Below are 14592 nucleotides of genomic sequence, written 5' to 3' on the forward strand. Positions count from 1 at the left end.
AGTTCTACTGAAATGGTTAAGGCAGCCCAAGATCTAGTTGCAAAACTTGAAAGATTTAAAGATCATGGTGATTTGCAAGAACTGTCTACATTGCAGAGCGAATTGACTAACCTTACTAGCAAATTAAATAATCAGATAGTGGAAATTGAGAAAAAATTAAAAAATACTGTTTTAACCGATAAAGTTGAAGTCAATACTCCACAAGGAAATGGAGAACAGCCAACTGAAGAAAAGAAAAAGAAGCGTAAGAAGAAGAAAAAGAAAAATGTACCAGAAGCAGTGAAGTGAATGAAACTGTACCACCAAATTAGTAACAGATTTCGTCACTAGAATTGGTCGACGTGATAAAATTCCCAATAGACTAAACTTATAAAATGTTGCAATCACCTGAATTGCAAGGTGGGAGGTTGTTGAAGTATCAGCAGCCTACAACTCAACTCAATCATAGTTGTGTATTTTGATTTAGATATGCTGTTATTCGAATTTGTTGTTGTTGTTAATTTACGTCGCACTAGAGCTGCACAATGGGCTATTGGCGACGGTCTGGGAAACATCCCGGAGGATGATCCGAAGACATGCCATCACAATTTTGATCCTCTGCGGAGGGGATGGCACCCCCGCTTCGGTAGCCCGACGACCTGCGCGCGAAGTCGAGCACTTTACGGTAGCACAGTTTAACGAGGACCAATACCGCACACCCTCGGTCCCTACGCAGACTGATCCAAGTGGGTCACCCACCCGCACACTGACCGCAGCCAGTGATGCTTGACTTCGGTGATCTGATGAGAACCGTGTCTTAACGATCAGTCCACTGCGGGACTCAAATTTGTAATTAGGCTTCCAAAATTATTGTAAATATCGCAATTAAAGCGTTTTCCTTTTATAAAATTCCATAGTGTTTATTTCGAATCTTTAAACATGTGGTATTATATAATGTTAACATTATATGCTGTAAAATCAACTAAAAAATTATTTAAGAAAACCCTGCCTGAAAACGTTTTGCTTGATAAGAAGAACAATTGAAACTGAAAATACATACGCGATTTTTTTTCACTTGCAATGTACACTACTATCTCTACTAAAGCGCCATCTAATTATAAGGTTTATCATCCTGAGTCAGCAGTAAGCCTTAACCTTCAAATAAGCGTTGTAAGCTATAAGCAAAAATAATGGCATGGATAGATTATAAAACTATTACGTTAAGGAAGACTCTTTTCTATTTTGGCCAATCAGAGGTATGATCAAATCGAAATTTGCATCACCAGACAGGAGACTGGGTGGGCGTGCGGAATCATAACAATAATCAAAACAAAACGCCATGGCGGATTTGTTTGGTATTTGCTCCTGCTGTGTTAATTTTAAATATTCTCCCGATGAGTCAGTTCAAAAACGCCGAAGTAAAAAAATCGATATAATGTTGAAAAAAGACAAAGCTATCATAAAAAGACAAGTTAAATTGTTATTACTGGGCGCTGGCGAGAGTGGCAAGAGTACATTTTTGAAACAAATGAAAATAATTCACGGGGATCATTTCGATAGCGAATCAGTTATGTTATATAAATCGACAATATATCAAAATACAATTAAAGGTATGAAGGTTCTGGTGGATGCTCGTGCCAAGCTTGGCATAAGGTGGGATAATACAGAGAGTTCGAAATATGCCAATCACGTGCTACTTTACGATGCAAATCTTTCTCTGGACCTGAGGACTTTCCAAGATTTCGCATTTTCCGTGCAAGAGTTGTGGAAAGATCAAGCTATTAAGACTGCTTACAATAGGAGAAGAGAGTTTCAACTTGTGAGACTTTATTTGCCTATTTTATTTAATTTAACAGCACCAGACGTTTGTCACAGCAGGAAAAACATCTTTTCATTAAACTTTCACCATTAGTTTTTTTCAGATCATTGTATTATCGGGAAGGGTAATATTTCCGTATCCTGATCTGTTGCGCCAACTACAGTCGCTAAGCTGCCAAACAGATTTTAAACTTGCAATTTACAAAAAAAAAAAAAAAAATTCATTTAGATGTTTGCTGGGGGTAGCATCGAGTTGTACCTTTCTAGTCGGTCCCTTTCTGTGATGTTTTTTTAGTTTCACGTGGGCCACTGCCCGGAAGTTGCCAAGACTTGGCGATTATTCTGGCACGGATCAGGGTCATGATATGAAAATCTTCCCCACAGGAAGATTTCTGTACCAGAATAATCACCAAGACCTGGAAACTTCTGAGCAGTGGCCTGCGAGAAATATAAAAAAACATCAAAGAAGGGGACCTACTTGAAAGATATAGTAGCCCCCCCCCCGGCAAACATCTACATGTTTTGTTTTTATTTAAAATTGCAAGTTTAAATTCGATTTGGAATTTCGGCGATTGTAGTTGGCACAGCAGATCAAAATATGGAAGTATCCCGAACTAATTTAATCAATTAAATTCACAGCAGTCATCATGTTTACTAAATTTTAACACTACTATGCACAGACATTTTTCACAGGGAATATTTCCGTATTAGTGTCAGTTTGCATCAAGCGCAATAGCTAAACCACCAAAGGGATTTTATGTATTGGTGTTTTTTGGGGATGGCTATGAGTTATACCCTTCAAGTTGGTTTGTTTTTGTTAGTTTCTGGTGAGCCTCAGACCAAAAGTCGTCAAAACTTGTTGATTATTATAGTGTAGGCTCCTGCGGATATGAAAATTAGACCTTATTACAGAATATTAAAAATTCTAATGAGACAAACTATATTAAATATCTTTTTTAAGCTTAATATAATGAGGAAATTTTCATATTGTGATCTGAGGTAGAATAATCGCCCAGTCTTGGCAACTTCCGGGCAGCATCCCTCAAGAAACTAATAAAAATATCACAGAAAAGGATCAACTCAAAAGGTATAATTCATAGCCACCCCCGGGCAAGCATCTACATGTTTTCTTTTAAAAATGTTCATGTTTGGAACCTTGGCAATTGTAGTTGGTGCGAGAGACCACAATACGGAAATATCACCAATGAAATTTGTCCATTGATTTAGTTCATATGATTAAAAGGATTTAGTCAATCATGTTAATGTACGTGCTTACTAAATTTAATTAGTAGTATGTGCATCAGACTTTTTTCGCTCTCTCTCTATAAAATACTCTAATGAGGCAAACTATACTGAATGTGTTTTTATTATCAATTTCTCTTTTGAGTTATTTTATGTTTTAATTAATTTAGTCAATCATATGCATGATAATGATCATCCGGAAAATTAGCAAGAAAATTTTCTTGAATTCAATTCTTTATTTGTCAAATTCAATTAGCATTTTAAAATTAGTATGAATATAAATAGCAGTAATGTAATATTATCTATGAAACACCAAACCCAACCATTGCAAGAAGTTGCGAGTGCATGTTCTGAGTATTAAAATCAATGGAATTGGTTCTCGTGATGTTACAGTCATGTGATACTTAGAATCTGATGGTAAATGTAGCATTATTTACGGAGTTTTTACCTATTCACATTTTGATACTATTTTTAAAACTATTTTTATGTTTAGAGAGTAGATTAAGTTTATCTATTGGTGATTATTACAATATAAGGAAAACAGTATTACATAATAGATAATTAATGCTAATAAGTTTGTTAAATGTTGTTTTCACATTTAACTGAATGATACAAAATAAAACAAAGAATTGTTATTTGTTGAATTATAAGTGATTCATATGTAGTTTTATTATGCTTTTTTGAGCAAAAACCATTAATTAATTATTCTACTAACTAATCGTGGAAACATGGAGTGACTTTATTTAATCCTTGTTCAGCATATGCTTCATGCAGATAATTTTTTTTTTTTTTTGCAAATTTCTGTAATGTGTAAGATATTAATTTTTTTTAAATGTAATTTAAATTTTTTAAACATAAATTCAGTTTTATGCACTGAGACATTGTCTAGGGTATAGATATTTGTTTTCTACTAAAATTTTTGTAAACTGTGTGAACAAAATTTTTGATTTCATGTGTCTTATAGGTATAAATTAAATTTATTTTTTCCAGGCTGACAATGTGCGATATTATTTTGAAAATTTAAGTAGGCTTGCAAGTCCTGTAAGTATTCTGTACTATATTCCAAAAAACACTGTAATTTAAATACTATGCATTATTTAATGTTATTTACTCACATTATATTTTGTTGAGTGTTAAAAATTTAAAACATTGTCTTTTTCCGATCATAATTAATCAAATTTAATTAAATTATTAAAAAAATTCTTTTTATTTTTGTGTATTTTAGTAAAAAAGAAATAAGGTCAATTAATTTTAAGATTTTCATTTAACCCTTTCGCCCCGACTGTCACACATACGTGCCAGCAAGAAACGCACTCACTTCACGACCGACACGCCGGTGTGCCAGAGCATTTTCTCGTTCACCCCTGACCCTCACTCATTTGTGCCAGTGTCCTGTAACGTTTTAAAAAATAAAATTTCTGCCAGAAGATGGCATTGTATGTCCATATGGTTTCAGATATATGTAGATTTGACCTTCTACCCAAAATGAGAGTTGTATGACTCGCCTACAATGGTTTTTAGGGGGAAGGAATGGAGGAGAAAGAAATGTTTTATGACGGCTCTTTAAATCCGCACGTGGTATTTGTTTACAGTAAGCAGGGGAGGTTGTTTTTTTCGCTACAGTGTTGGATATTTCAATTTGCGGTCCGGTTTTTAGTGCAATGTTAGTGTCTTCAAATTTTTCATACGAAAAAGGAATTTTAAATCATATATTTGGTTTTCAGATTTATAATGTTAAAAGTTATTAAATGGTAAGTACATTAGGAAAATAAAATGCGTAAATAATATATTTAAGCAAGAAATAACTTAAGTGAATGAAATATCTATAGAAATATATAAAAAGCATATGTCATTTAAATACTCTACAGAACATTATAAAATAATGCTTTGATATTTCGGTTATTTCATGGATTTATGCTTAGCAGCAAAAACCCTCCGGCCCTTAACAGACACTCGCGAGAGAGACTGCCGGCCTCAGCGATAAGCGCACATTTGCACTTCCCGTCACGAAAAGGTTAAACCTAATTCAATTTTATCAGTTATGGGTTGCTTTAGATTTAATAAAAATTATTTGGAATTTTAGTCTATATGCCGAGTAGATTTTCCATCTTTTGCTGTATTGATTTGCAGGAAAAAAGATCACTCATAGCAGAATGTCTGATCACGTTTTAGTTATTCTAAATCTATACTAATCTAGTATTATGTGCCTCATAGCTTTAAGCTTAGAACCAGAAGGAAAAAAAAATTCATTATAATATCTTAAAAATTTTATATATTCCTTAAAATGTGTGTGTCACTAATTTTTGCAAATGCTGCGCTATTTTCTTATTGATTATCTCGAATAAATTTAAAAAAGCCAATTTTAATGCCATTACAATGACTTTTTTTATGTTGAATTTATATATAATTTTAATCATCGCTATATGTGCTTGTTATTATGGTGTTTCTTAAACAAAATATGTAAATTTTCAGTAATCAGTTTATGAAAGAATAGACATCTCTATAATAATTTGATTAGATATTAAGATCTATACCTAAACATTTTTAGTTATAATAAGTAGGGTTGAGGTTTTTGACAGGGCAAATGAGTTTCTTTGTTCTGAATTACCTTAAACCTTGAATTTTGATATGAAGTAAAAGCTTCCATTATCATTGTTATAACTACCTAATTTTTTATTTGGAATTTACTTATAATGAAATCATCAGAATGACAAATAATAAAATCAACAGAATATTTTTTATACCAATTAAAAACCCAAAATTCCTTGAAAAAAAAACATTTAAATTGTAAAACTACGATTTTGCATAAATAATGCTATATGTAAAATAATAAATTTATAAACAAGTGTCTTTATTTTGTTTTTTGCACAAAAATATACCTTTTTCATAAAAAATTTTCCCTCTATACTTTTTTTAAAAGATTAGTTATAGTTTCCCACAGGAAAAATAAAAGTTTAAAAAAATTTATCGATTAAAATATTCAATTTTCAGTGATGAGATTTTTCCACTTCCTAGCGGATTTTCGCTTTTGTCTCTCAAATTTCAGCCTTTTCTTTTTTTTTAAATTTAAAACTCTAAAAGTTAAACTTTTTATTATATATATTCTGCTTTTTCTGAAAATTCAGCCCTTGAAATAACAATAATATTTATTTCCAATGTTCAAAGATTAACAGAAAATTTAAAGCACTAAAATAGTAATTTTTGTATATTACGGAGTTATTAAATGGTTCTACTCCACAATTATTGATATGCTTCACAGAGCTGTAGCTAGATTAGATTATAATATGTAAATAATGATTCCAATTATAACAGTATTTTCTTTTCTAAATAATTTAAAAAATTATGTTATTCATATTTTTGCTATAATTTTTATATATATATTTTTGCTATATATTAGTATTTATTAAAAGAAATAGAAGGTTTATGTATGTTTTCAGTTGTGCTAAACTAAGCAGAATTCTCTAGTAATAATTGTCTCCTTTGTGTGAACTGAAGAAAAATTTTATTTCTAGCTTTATTTTTTTTCAATAGGTTATTTCACTAAGCGTCAATGTAATTATTCATATATTAATAAATTATTATGCAATTAAAAATCTATCAACACATAGTTATTTATTATCTTGAATTATCTAAAATTTATTATTAAACGATTGCACGCGCATATGATTTACTCTCGTGAAAATTCAGCTTTTTTGGCCAATCTCATCTCTGAATTTTTTTATATGCAAAATTAATTTTCTTTAATAATTTAAATGTTATAAAGTTGTTAAATGATAATAAAAATAATGGAATTGTTACATGATTTATGGGAATTATGAAATGATGATTAGAAATGATCACTTAAACCATTTTAAACCAACCTTGTTTGAAAGTAATTTCTTTGTTGATATGTTATCATATACATGAAACTAATTCGATGGACTGTTTCTTAGGGTTATGTGCCATCTAATTTAGATATTCTGCATGCAAGGGCAGCAACAAAAACAGTGGCTGAGTATCTGGTTACGATCAACAACATTCCATTTCGTTTTGTGGACGTTGGAGGCCAGCGATCTCAGCGGCAGAAATGGGTCCAATGCTTCGAAGACGTCACTTCTATCATCTTTCTCGTATCCTCTTCAGAATTCGACCAAGTTCTCCTGGAAGACAGGACTACGAACCGGATGTTGGAGTCCAAAAACATTTTCGACACCATCATCAACAACCGCTGTTTCTCCGACGTGTCTGTGATTTTATTCATGAACAAAACCGACCTGCTGCAAGAAAAGCTTGCCCGAAAGGATGTCGACATTCGCCTTTATTTTCCAGAGTTCGAAGGCGATCCTTTCGACGTCGAGGGTGTGCAGTTGTTTTTTGTGGATATGTTCGATAACATTCGGCGCGACAAAACTAGACCTTTTTATTATCACTTCACCACTGCCATAGACACTGAAAATATAAAAGTTGTGTTTAGCGCCGTGAAAGACACTATTTTGCAAAAAAATATCAACCAGTTGATGCTGCAATGAAGGAAATTTTTACAGTAGAGAGTCTGTTTAGAGAATGTTTTATTTTTTTATAATGAAAGTTGTATTTTTGTATAGAATTTTATTGCTATTTAAAGTAGTGTTGGTCTTGGCAAATTTATTAATATACAGCAATTGACTTCCTTTGCCAAATATTAGAATAATTTATTATATCGTTACTCTAGGATAATTTTATTCGATGCTTTTTACATTGCTTATTTTAAAAAGCTTGACTATGTTGAAATAACAAATTTATTAAGATGTGAAAGCAATTTGAGATATGTATATAAATAGATACTTTTCCGAGATAGTTTTACATACCTGCCAAGTCTCCTGTATTTTATGACTATTTCTTGTTTACTCGTATATTCTCAAATTTCTCCGTATTTGTTGAAGTAATTTTTTAAAAAAATTTGGCGATAAAATATCTGCCGATGGCAAAAATACTTCTCTTATTCTTCAACAGATGGTGCAATTGCCAGCATATTGGGTGTTTATAGTTTAAGTAATTATAAATCATGGTTTAAAAAAATCTTTAGATTAAGATTTATATACATATTTTTTACTTCGCTATATGTAAGTGCTTATATTATTTCTCTTTTTGACTTACATGATTATGTATGACGTATCAAAACTTAACTCGTAGCCTACAAATGTTGTGCTAGTTATTTTATTTCTCCAATGTTGGCAGGTATGGTTTTACTATTTGACCAAGCGAATATTGATGTTATCTATTTTTGCAAAATATAAAGCATTTACAATTTTTTATATTATATTCTATAATGCTCTGAACAAATTTTTGATAACTTGCTTTTTTTTTTGATAATTACCATGACTGTATTTTTGGAACTGCTTTAAATTGTATAGAAAAAAAAACTAGTCACATGTTAATGACATATCCATTGCAGAGCTTTGTTGAAATGTTATAGACTGATACAATTTTCTACTCATTGAATTGTAGAAATGAATTATTTTCGTGGTTTTTGACTGAGACACACCCATTTCTATACAGTTTATTATAAACTTAAATAATTAAGAATGTTTAATATTAATAACTAGTCATTTTATAGATGCACCTGTTTTCATGTCATTTATCACTGCTTATTATTTATCATTATTTTAATATCCACTTTTTTCTTTTTAAGAAATAAAACAAATCCAACTTATTTTCATGAAGAGAAGAAATTCTAATTACATTTTCAAAAGCAATTTACATTTAACAGCTTACTCATACATAATGTGTTATATTATTTTTAGAAAAAATATTTTTATACAAAAGTTTTTAAGGAAAGTTATTTAACACTAGATTGCCCAAGGAAGTAATTTTGACTGCTTTTTTTAATTTCAATTAGAAAAACAATAATGTATATAATGACACAATTTCTTAGAATTTTGTGACTTTTTGTACAACATATAATTTTTTTTATTGTTAATATTTATTTATAACTTGTTATATAACTTTAAATAATATAAGGAATATTAAAAATTAATTTTAAACAAATTTCTTTATTCTTTTCACAATGCAGTCATTTCGACTGCTTTTGGTCAATATAGGTATATACTAAGTTTCAGTCTTTCTAGTGTTAAATTTGATTAATAACGTGAACTCACTATAAAAACTCGCATGTAATTGACTATAAAAAACCAGTTATATGAAAGTTTTTATTTTTTCACAATTTCTATTGAAAATTCTAATTTTTTTAAAAAAATATATAATATTACAAAAAGAACCTTCAAATGTTTCAGTTTGAGAACAAGAATAATTATAGTTTATTCATTAACTGTAATGCAGTTTTCATTATTTTAAGATATAATTAAGTAATCTTGAAAGAAAGTCCGTCTTCAAAAAGGAAATATGTTTAGGTTGTGAATCCGTTGATTTTTTTAACTATAAATAAATCAAGTGTTATTTCATAAACAGGGATCCCACCTGTCAAGGAGAACAGGAAAAACCTTGAATTGTAAGGGAATTTTAATTTTAACTCCAAAAATCAGGGAATAGTCAGGGATAGTTGCAATTTTTTTTACAAAAATCTGGAATATTCTTATATTATACCTAGAAAATAACCAGTCTTAAAAATAATTTTTTTTTGCACAGGAAATCTAATAATTGCCATTACAAATAAAAGAATCAAAGTTTTCTGATGAAAATATGATCTCAATTTTCATTGAAATTTGCCTGGAAAAGTCGTGGAATTTATTTTCTTTTGAAATTGAGTGGGAACCTTGTATAAAGTTAAAATAATTGTTTGAGAGGTGATAATTTTTTAAAAACTTTGCTTAAAAACATTTTTTGAATAATTAGTTTTATATATATGTATCGTGTGTGTATCGTTTTTAACGTACATAGCTTATGAACAAAATTAGCTCTCTCACAAATGCTGTGCCAAAGAAATGGAAAGTTTTTACAGTTTACACAGTATTATGTCTGGACGTGGGTATGTTCTGCAAACTGGAGCTGATGGAACATGTTCTGTCTCAACTTAACAAACAGCTGTATTTTTAACAGTTTAGAAATTTTCCACTGACTGATTTAGCAATATTTGACTTTCTAATGGTAATTTGCAGTTGTTTTTAAACAGTTGTTCCCCAAAAAAGTTTTTTTTCCCTTCAAATTTTCACTTCTATATTTTGTTTCACCCATTTTAGGCCAAGCATAGAATTTTTTTTAAAATGTGGTATTATTCTCATTTACATGTGCTTACATTACAATCATTAGGACACACACAAAAAAAATTCATTCATGAAAAATTATATTTTATATAAGAAATAAAATGCTGCGTATAGGCACCATTCACCAAATTAATGAGCTATCCATTTAGTTGAACTCTTGTTTTTTTATAAAATTTGTTTTATTTTTTTATTTACTGACTTGCAACTTTAATCCGTCATAAAAACATAATGATAAATAAAAATTATTTTATTTAATTATTTTAATAATTAATTAATTATTTTAATAATTAATTAATTATTTTAATAATTATTTTATTTTATTTATTAATTATAATTTGTTTTTAAAAATTAAGCTGTTATTTTTTCGAATTTTTATGCAAAACATTGCTTTTATCTATAATTTACAGATAAAATAATTACTATATTGTGAACTGTACTCATTAAACTTTCACTTAGGTTACGCATATTATGTGTTATTCAACATATTATGTATATATTTCTACTGAAATAATGCTGTGTATAACAAAAATTATAATCTTAAAGTTTTTTTAATATTTTCTGGAGAAAACCTGGAAAACTTGGGAAATTTTATTTCTAAAATTGAGTGTGAGGCATGAATAATGAATAAAGAGACATACACTAGGGAAAATTCTAATTATGTGTAACTTGATAATATCAATATGAATTAAACTACTATTAATTATACATTCATTATCAATTATTCACTATTAATTATGAACTTTTATGGTATTAAATTATTTAAGCAAAGAAATTTTTAAATGTTTTATAAAAGTTAATTACTGTAAAAATGTAAGAAAAGACAAAAATAACCACTTAAACCATTTCTTTTCAACCATGCTATGATATTTTATAACAACATGTTTTTTAATGTTTGTACTGCATTTTATGCATGTAAATTAATCAATATTTTAGAAAAAAATAAGTGTTATGATATATTTACACCTGAAATGCCTTTTTACCATATGTACCATATTTACAAAACCATAATACTATGTACCATATTTACAAAAATATATTAAGCTGTGGTAGTCCTATGTGTAGCCTGAATTGAATAAATCACCAACATGTGAAAAGCTTACTTTTAATACTGTGGTAATTTTATGAATTGTTATGTATCTATATTAAGAGGCTATTTGTTTTTATCCATTCAGGGGTCTGTCCAGGCCGAATTTACTACCGTTTAGCGGTACCTTCACAAATTCAATTTTAGGAAAACGGTAGTTTCACAAATGCAACTTTAGGAAAAACTGTAGTTTCACAAAATACATTTTCAAAAATTTTATTTTTTTTATCCCTTACGAAACGATAAATACATATTTTTGTGTTGGTTTTTTAATATAATTTTTTATTGTTCACAAATTATGTCAACATTTTCACAAAATAGGTACCTCTCAGAAAAACCTAGACAGACACCTGCTATTTTTTTGGGGGGTGGGAGGCAATTTTTATCTCTCGTGTATAAAAATCTATTTGAACTTTAAACTACTACTTAAAACTGTTGCTTAGTAAAACTTAGTATTGTATTGTTAATTTTTTATTTGTTGGTTATAGAGTTTTTTTAATTTAAATTTTGATACTGTTTTATTTATACAGGGCTGTTTTTTTCCTGGAAAAAGAATAAAATACTGTTAGTAAATCTTGTTCTAATCTGCTTTGCTTCCTGAAAACCCAAAATATCCTTAACTAACTACCAAGACTTGTTAAATGTTATTATTTGTGTATATCACTTTAAACCTTTAATTTTTTTTTCAAAAGTTAAATAAAGGTATTTAAAAAGTTTTATATTTAAATGTTTACTTTTTGAAAATGTGGTTAATTTTTGTTATCTATTTTTTTTTATTCATTTAGTATTCGAACAATTTTAATTGATTTCTTATTTGAATTATTTTAATTCATGCTATTCAATTCAATTATTTTTTCATTATTTCATTCAATTATTTTTTCATTATTTCATTCAATTATTTTTTATGTTAACTTTATGTCCTGTATGCAGCTTGTAATGACATATTTAGTTTTTAAAATGAATTCAATCATCTATGGCATTAATAGGAGTTTTTAAACATTTTTTTAAATGAATATAGTGATTTTGTTACTTTTATGTTTTGCTAGTTATCAATCCCAATGCCTAATTAAAAGTGTAGAATATGTGCTTGATCATTACACAAATAAATTAATAATGTTATAATAACTGGGAGTTGGTAATTAATAATTTAAATTGTTTTTGCTCCATAGTTTTTGTGTTTTTTTTATTGTTGTGATATCTGAAAAATGTATGAGATAAGGATTCTGCTGCAAAGCTATAGTGCCCTGTACATATATACTTAATAATAAATTATTAAGACTATTATAAAGAAAAGAGAAAATAAAAGCTGTAATTTGGTTTTATTAACTGTGCATAAGTACATAGAACTCTTAATTTATGATAACCGCACTAAGAAAGAAAAAGACGTGGAAAATAAAAAAGAGAAAACAAAATATTTTAAAAGGAAACAATAAACAAATATTTAAAAAATATGAAAAAATATTAAAATTAAAAAGAGAGAGAGAAATAATTTCCTTTTCGATTTACACAGTTATAACTGCAAAAATTGGTGCTTATTTTTAAAATATAAGAAAGCATTCAATTTTGCAGATATAACTGTGTGGATTGAAAAAGAAATTATATTTTTATGCTGTTAATTTGTCTATATTTTAAATTTTTTTAAAGAATATTTCAGATTATTCTATTAAAAATTCCTTAATGTTTCTTCTTTTTTTTTTTTTTTTTTTTTTTTTTTTTTTTTTTTTTTTTTNTTTTTTTTTTTTTTTTTTTTTTTTTTTTTTTTTTTTTTTTTTTTTTTTTTTTTTTTTTGCTTACTGTGTTATCTCTGTTTATTTTCTTATGTGATTACCTTATATTTTTATACAACCAAAAGGGTGCATGAGAAAAATATCCCAAACAACTGTGTATAATATCAATTTTGTCAAAATTGCAGAATTTTCTTCTACATTATTTAATGCTTTAACCATACTAAAATAAATATAAATTTCAAACATTGTTGTTTCAATAATATTAATTAGATTGTTTGGTAAAAAAAATAGTAATAAAGTTTAAAAGCCTCTAAATAACTTGATATAAATATAGAAGAATTAAAAAAAAATGCATATAAGTTAACTCCTCGTATATAAAGTATAGTCGTAAAATGTTTTTTCTTTTTTTTAATCAGACCTCTCTGATTTCAAAATAAATTTCTATTACTTTCCTAAATTTGAATAAATTATTATTAAGTTAAAAAAAGGCTTTCTGTTTAGCTTTAACTAATGTGTGGTATTATAATTTGAGAATTTTTTTGGGTAAACATACATAAGCTTTTCCGTAAGCTATTATATTTAAATTTATCGAATCGTACGCCATGTGGATAAAAAAGCAAGATTTTCTGAAACCATGGTAACAGAGATGTGAATAATGGAGATATCAAATAACCTTGAGACAAGATTCTATTAACAAAGAGAAAACGTTCTATGAACTTAAATTATTAAATGTATTTCTTTATATCTGTAAAAAAAAAAAATCAACATTATTTGCAAAACTGAGATTTTTTTGAAGCAACATATTTTAGCTTTTAAAATAGCTGTCAAATTATATGTATATATATTCAAAAAAAAAATTTTTTTTTATAACATTCAAGAGTAAACAGGGTTGTCATTCCACAGAAAACCTGATAAATACAGGGAGTTTAAAAATGACCAAAATTAACAGGGAAAATACAGGAAATTTAGAGTTTTTCTTTTCAAACTGGGAAAATGCAGGGAATTTTTTTTTTCGTCTTTTAAAAAATTGTGACCATTCAAAGGGATATTTAAGGAAGATATTTCAGCTATACTAAACTATTTCATTCACTGTAGCATTATTTAAGTATATTCAACTGTTTCTTTTTTACTTAAGTTTTTCCAGCAATTAAAATTTATATAGTTAGCCCGTACAAGATCACAGTTATTCTCTTCTCTTAATACATTGTGCAGGGAAAACACAGGGATTTTTTTTCCTTCCAGATTTGAGAGGCAACCCTGGTTAAAAAATAGAGATTTTTAGGATTTTCATCAGAATTTATGTTACAGAGCAGCATTTATGTTTATAAAGATATTTTGTATGTATAAGGATTGCATTAGATTCAGAATTATCTACAGTGTATTTTTCTTAAATTTAAAGCAAAAATTTTAATTACATTCAAGGCTAAAGAAAAAATTGCATTAAGAGCTGAATGGGAATTTTTAGAAGGAATATCTTCATGCAGCTAAATAAAAGAATTTTTTTTTTTTTACATTCAGCTCAAAACTTTCTTTAAATTTTTATTTTTTACTTTGCTAGTAATTG

General features: G+C 28.1%; 1 protein-coding gene across 1 annotated transcript; it reads left to right on the top strand.

The window, feature by feature from the left end:
* The first annotated feature begins 1222 nt into the window (after positions 1 to 1222).
* On the top strand, positions 1223 to 13080 carry LOC107449780 (guanine nucleotide-binding protein subunit alpha homolog). The gene is made up of 3 exons (XM_016065431.3): positions 1223 to 1798; positions 4030 to 4080; positions 6972 to 13080. The coding sequence occupies exons 1-3, from the start codon at positions 1319 to 1321 to the stop codon at positions 7545 to 7547; spliced, it is 1107 nt and encodes a 368-aa protein (XP_015920917.1). The 5' UTR covers positions 1223 to 1318; the 3' UTR covers positions 7548 to 13080.
* Positions 13081 to 14592: the final 1512 nt, after the last annotated feature.

This window comes from Parasteatoda tepidariorum, chromosome 1, assembly GCF_043381705.1.
Source record: "Parasteatoda tepidariorum isolate YZ-2023 chromosome 1, CAS_Ptep_4.0, whole genome shotgun sequence".
Taxonomy (NCBI): domain Eukaryota; kingdom Metazoa; phylum Arthropoda; class Arachnida; order Araneae; family Theridiidae; genus Parasteatoda; species Parasteatoda tepidariorum.

Coding starts and splice junctions, on each gene's coding strand:
- LOC107449780 (XM_016065431.3), top strand. CDS start 1,319: ATGGCGGATTTGTTTGGTATTTGCTCCTGCTGTGTTAATTTTAAATAT. Junction 1,799..4,029: donor GGAGAAGAGAGTTTCAACTT/GTGAGACTTTAT, acceptor TATTTTTTCCAG/GCTGACAATGTGCGATATTA. Junction 4,081..6,971: donor TAAGTAGGCTTGCAAGTCCT/GTAAGTATTCTG, acceptor ACTGTTTCTTAG/GGTTATGTGCCATCTAATTT.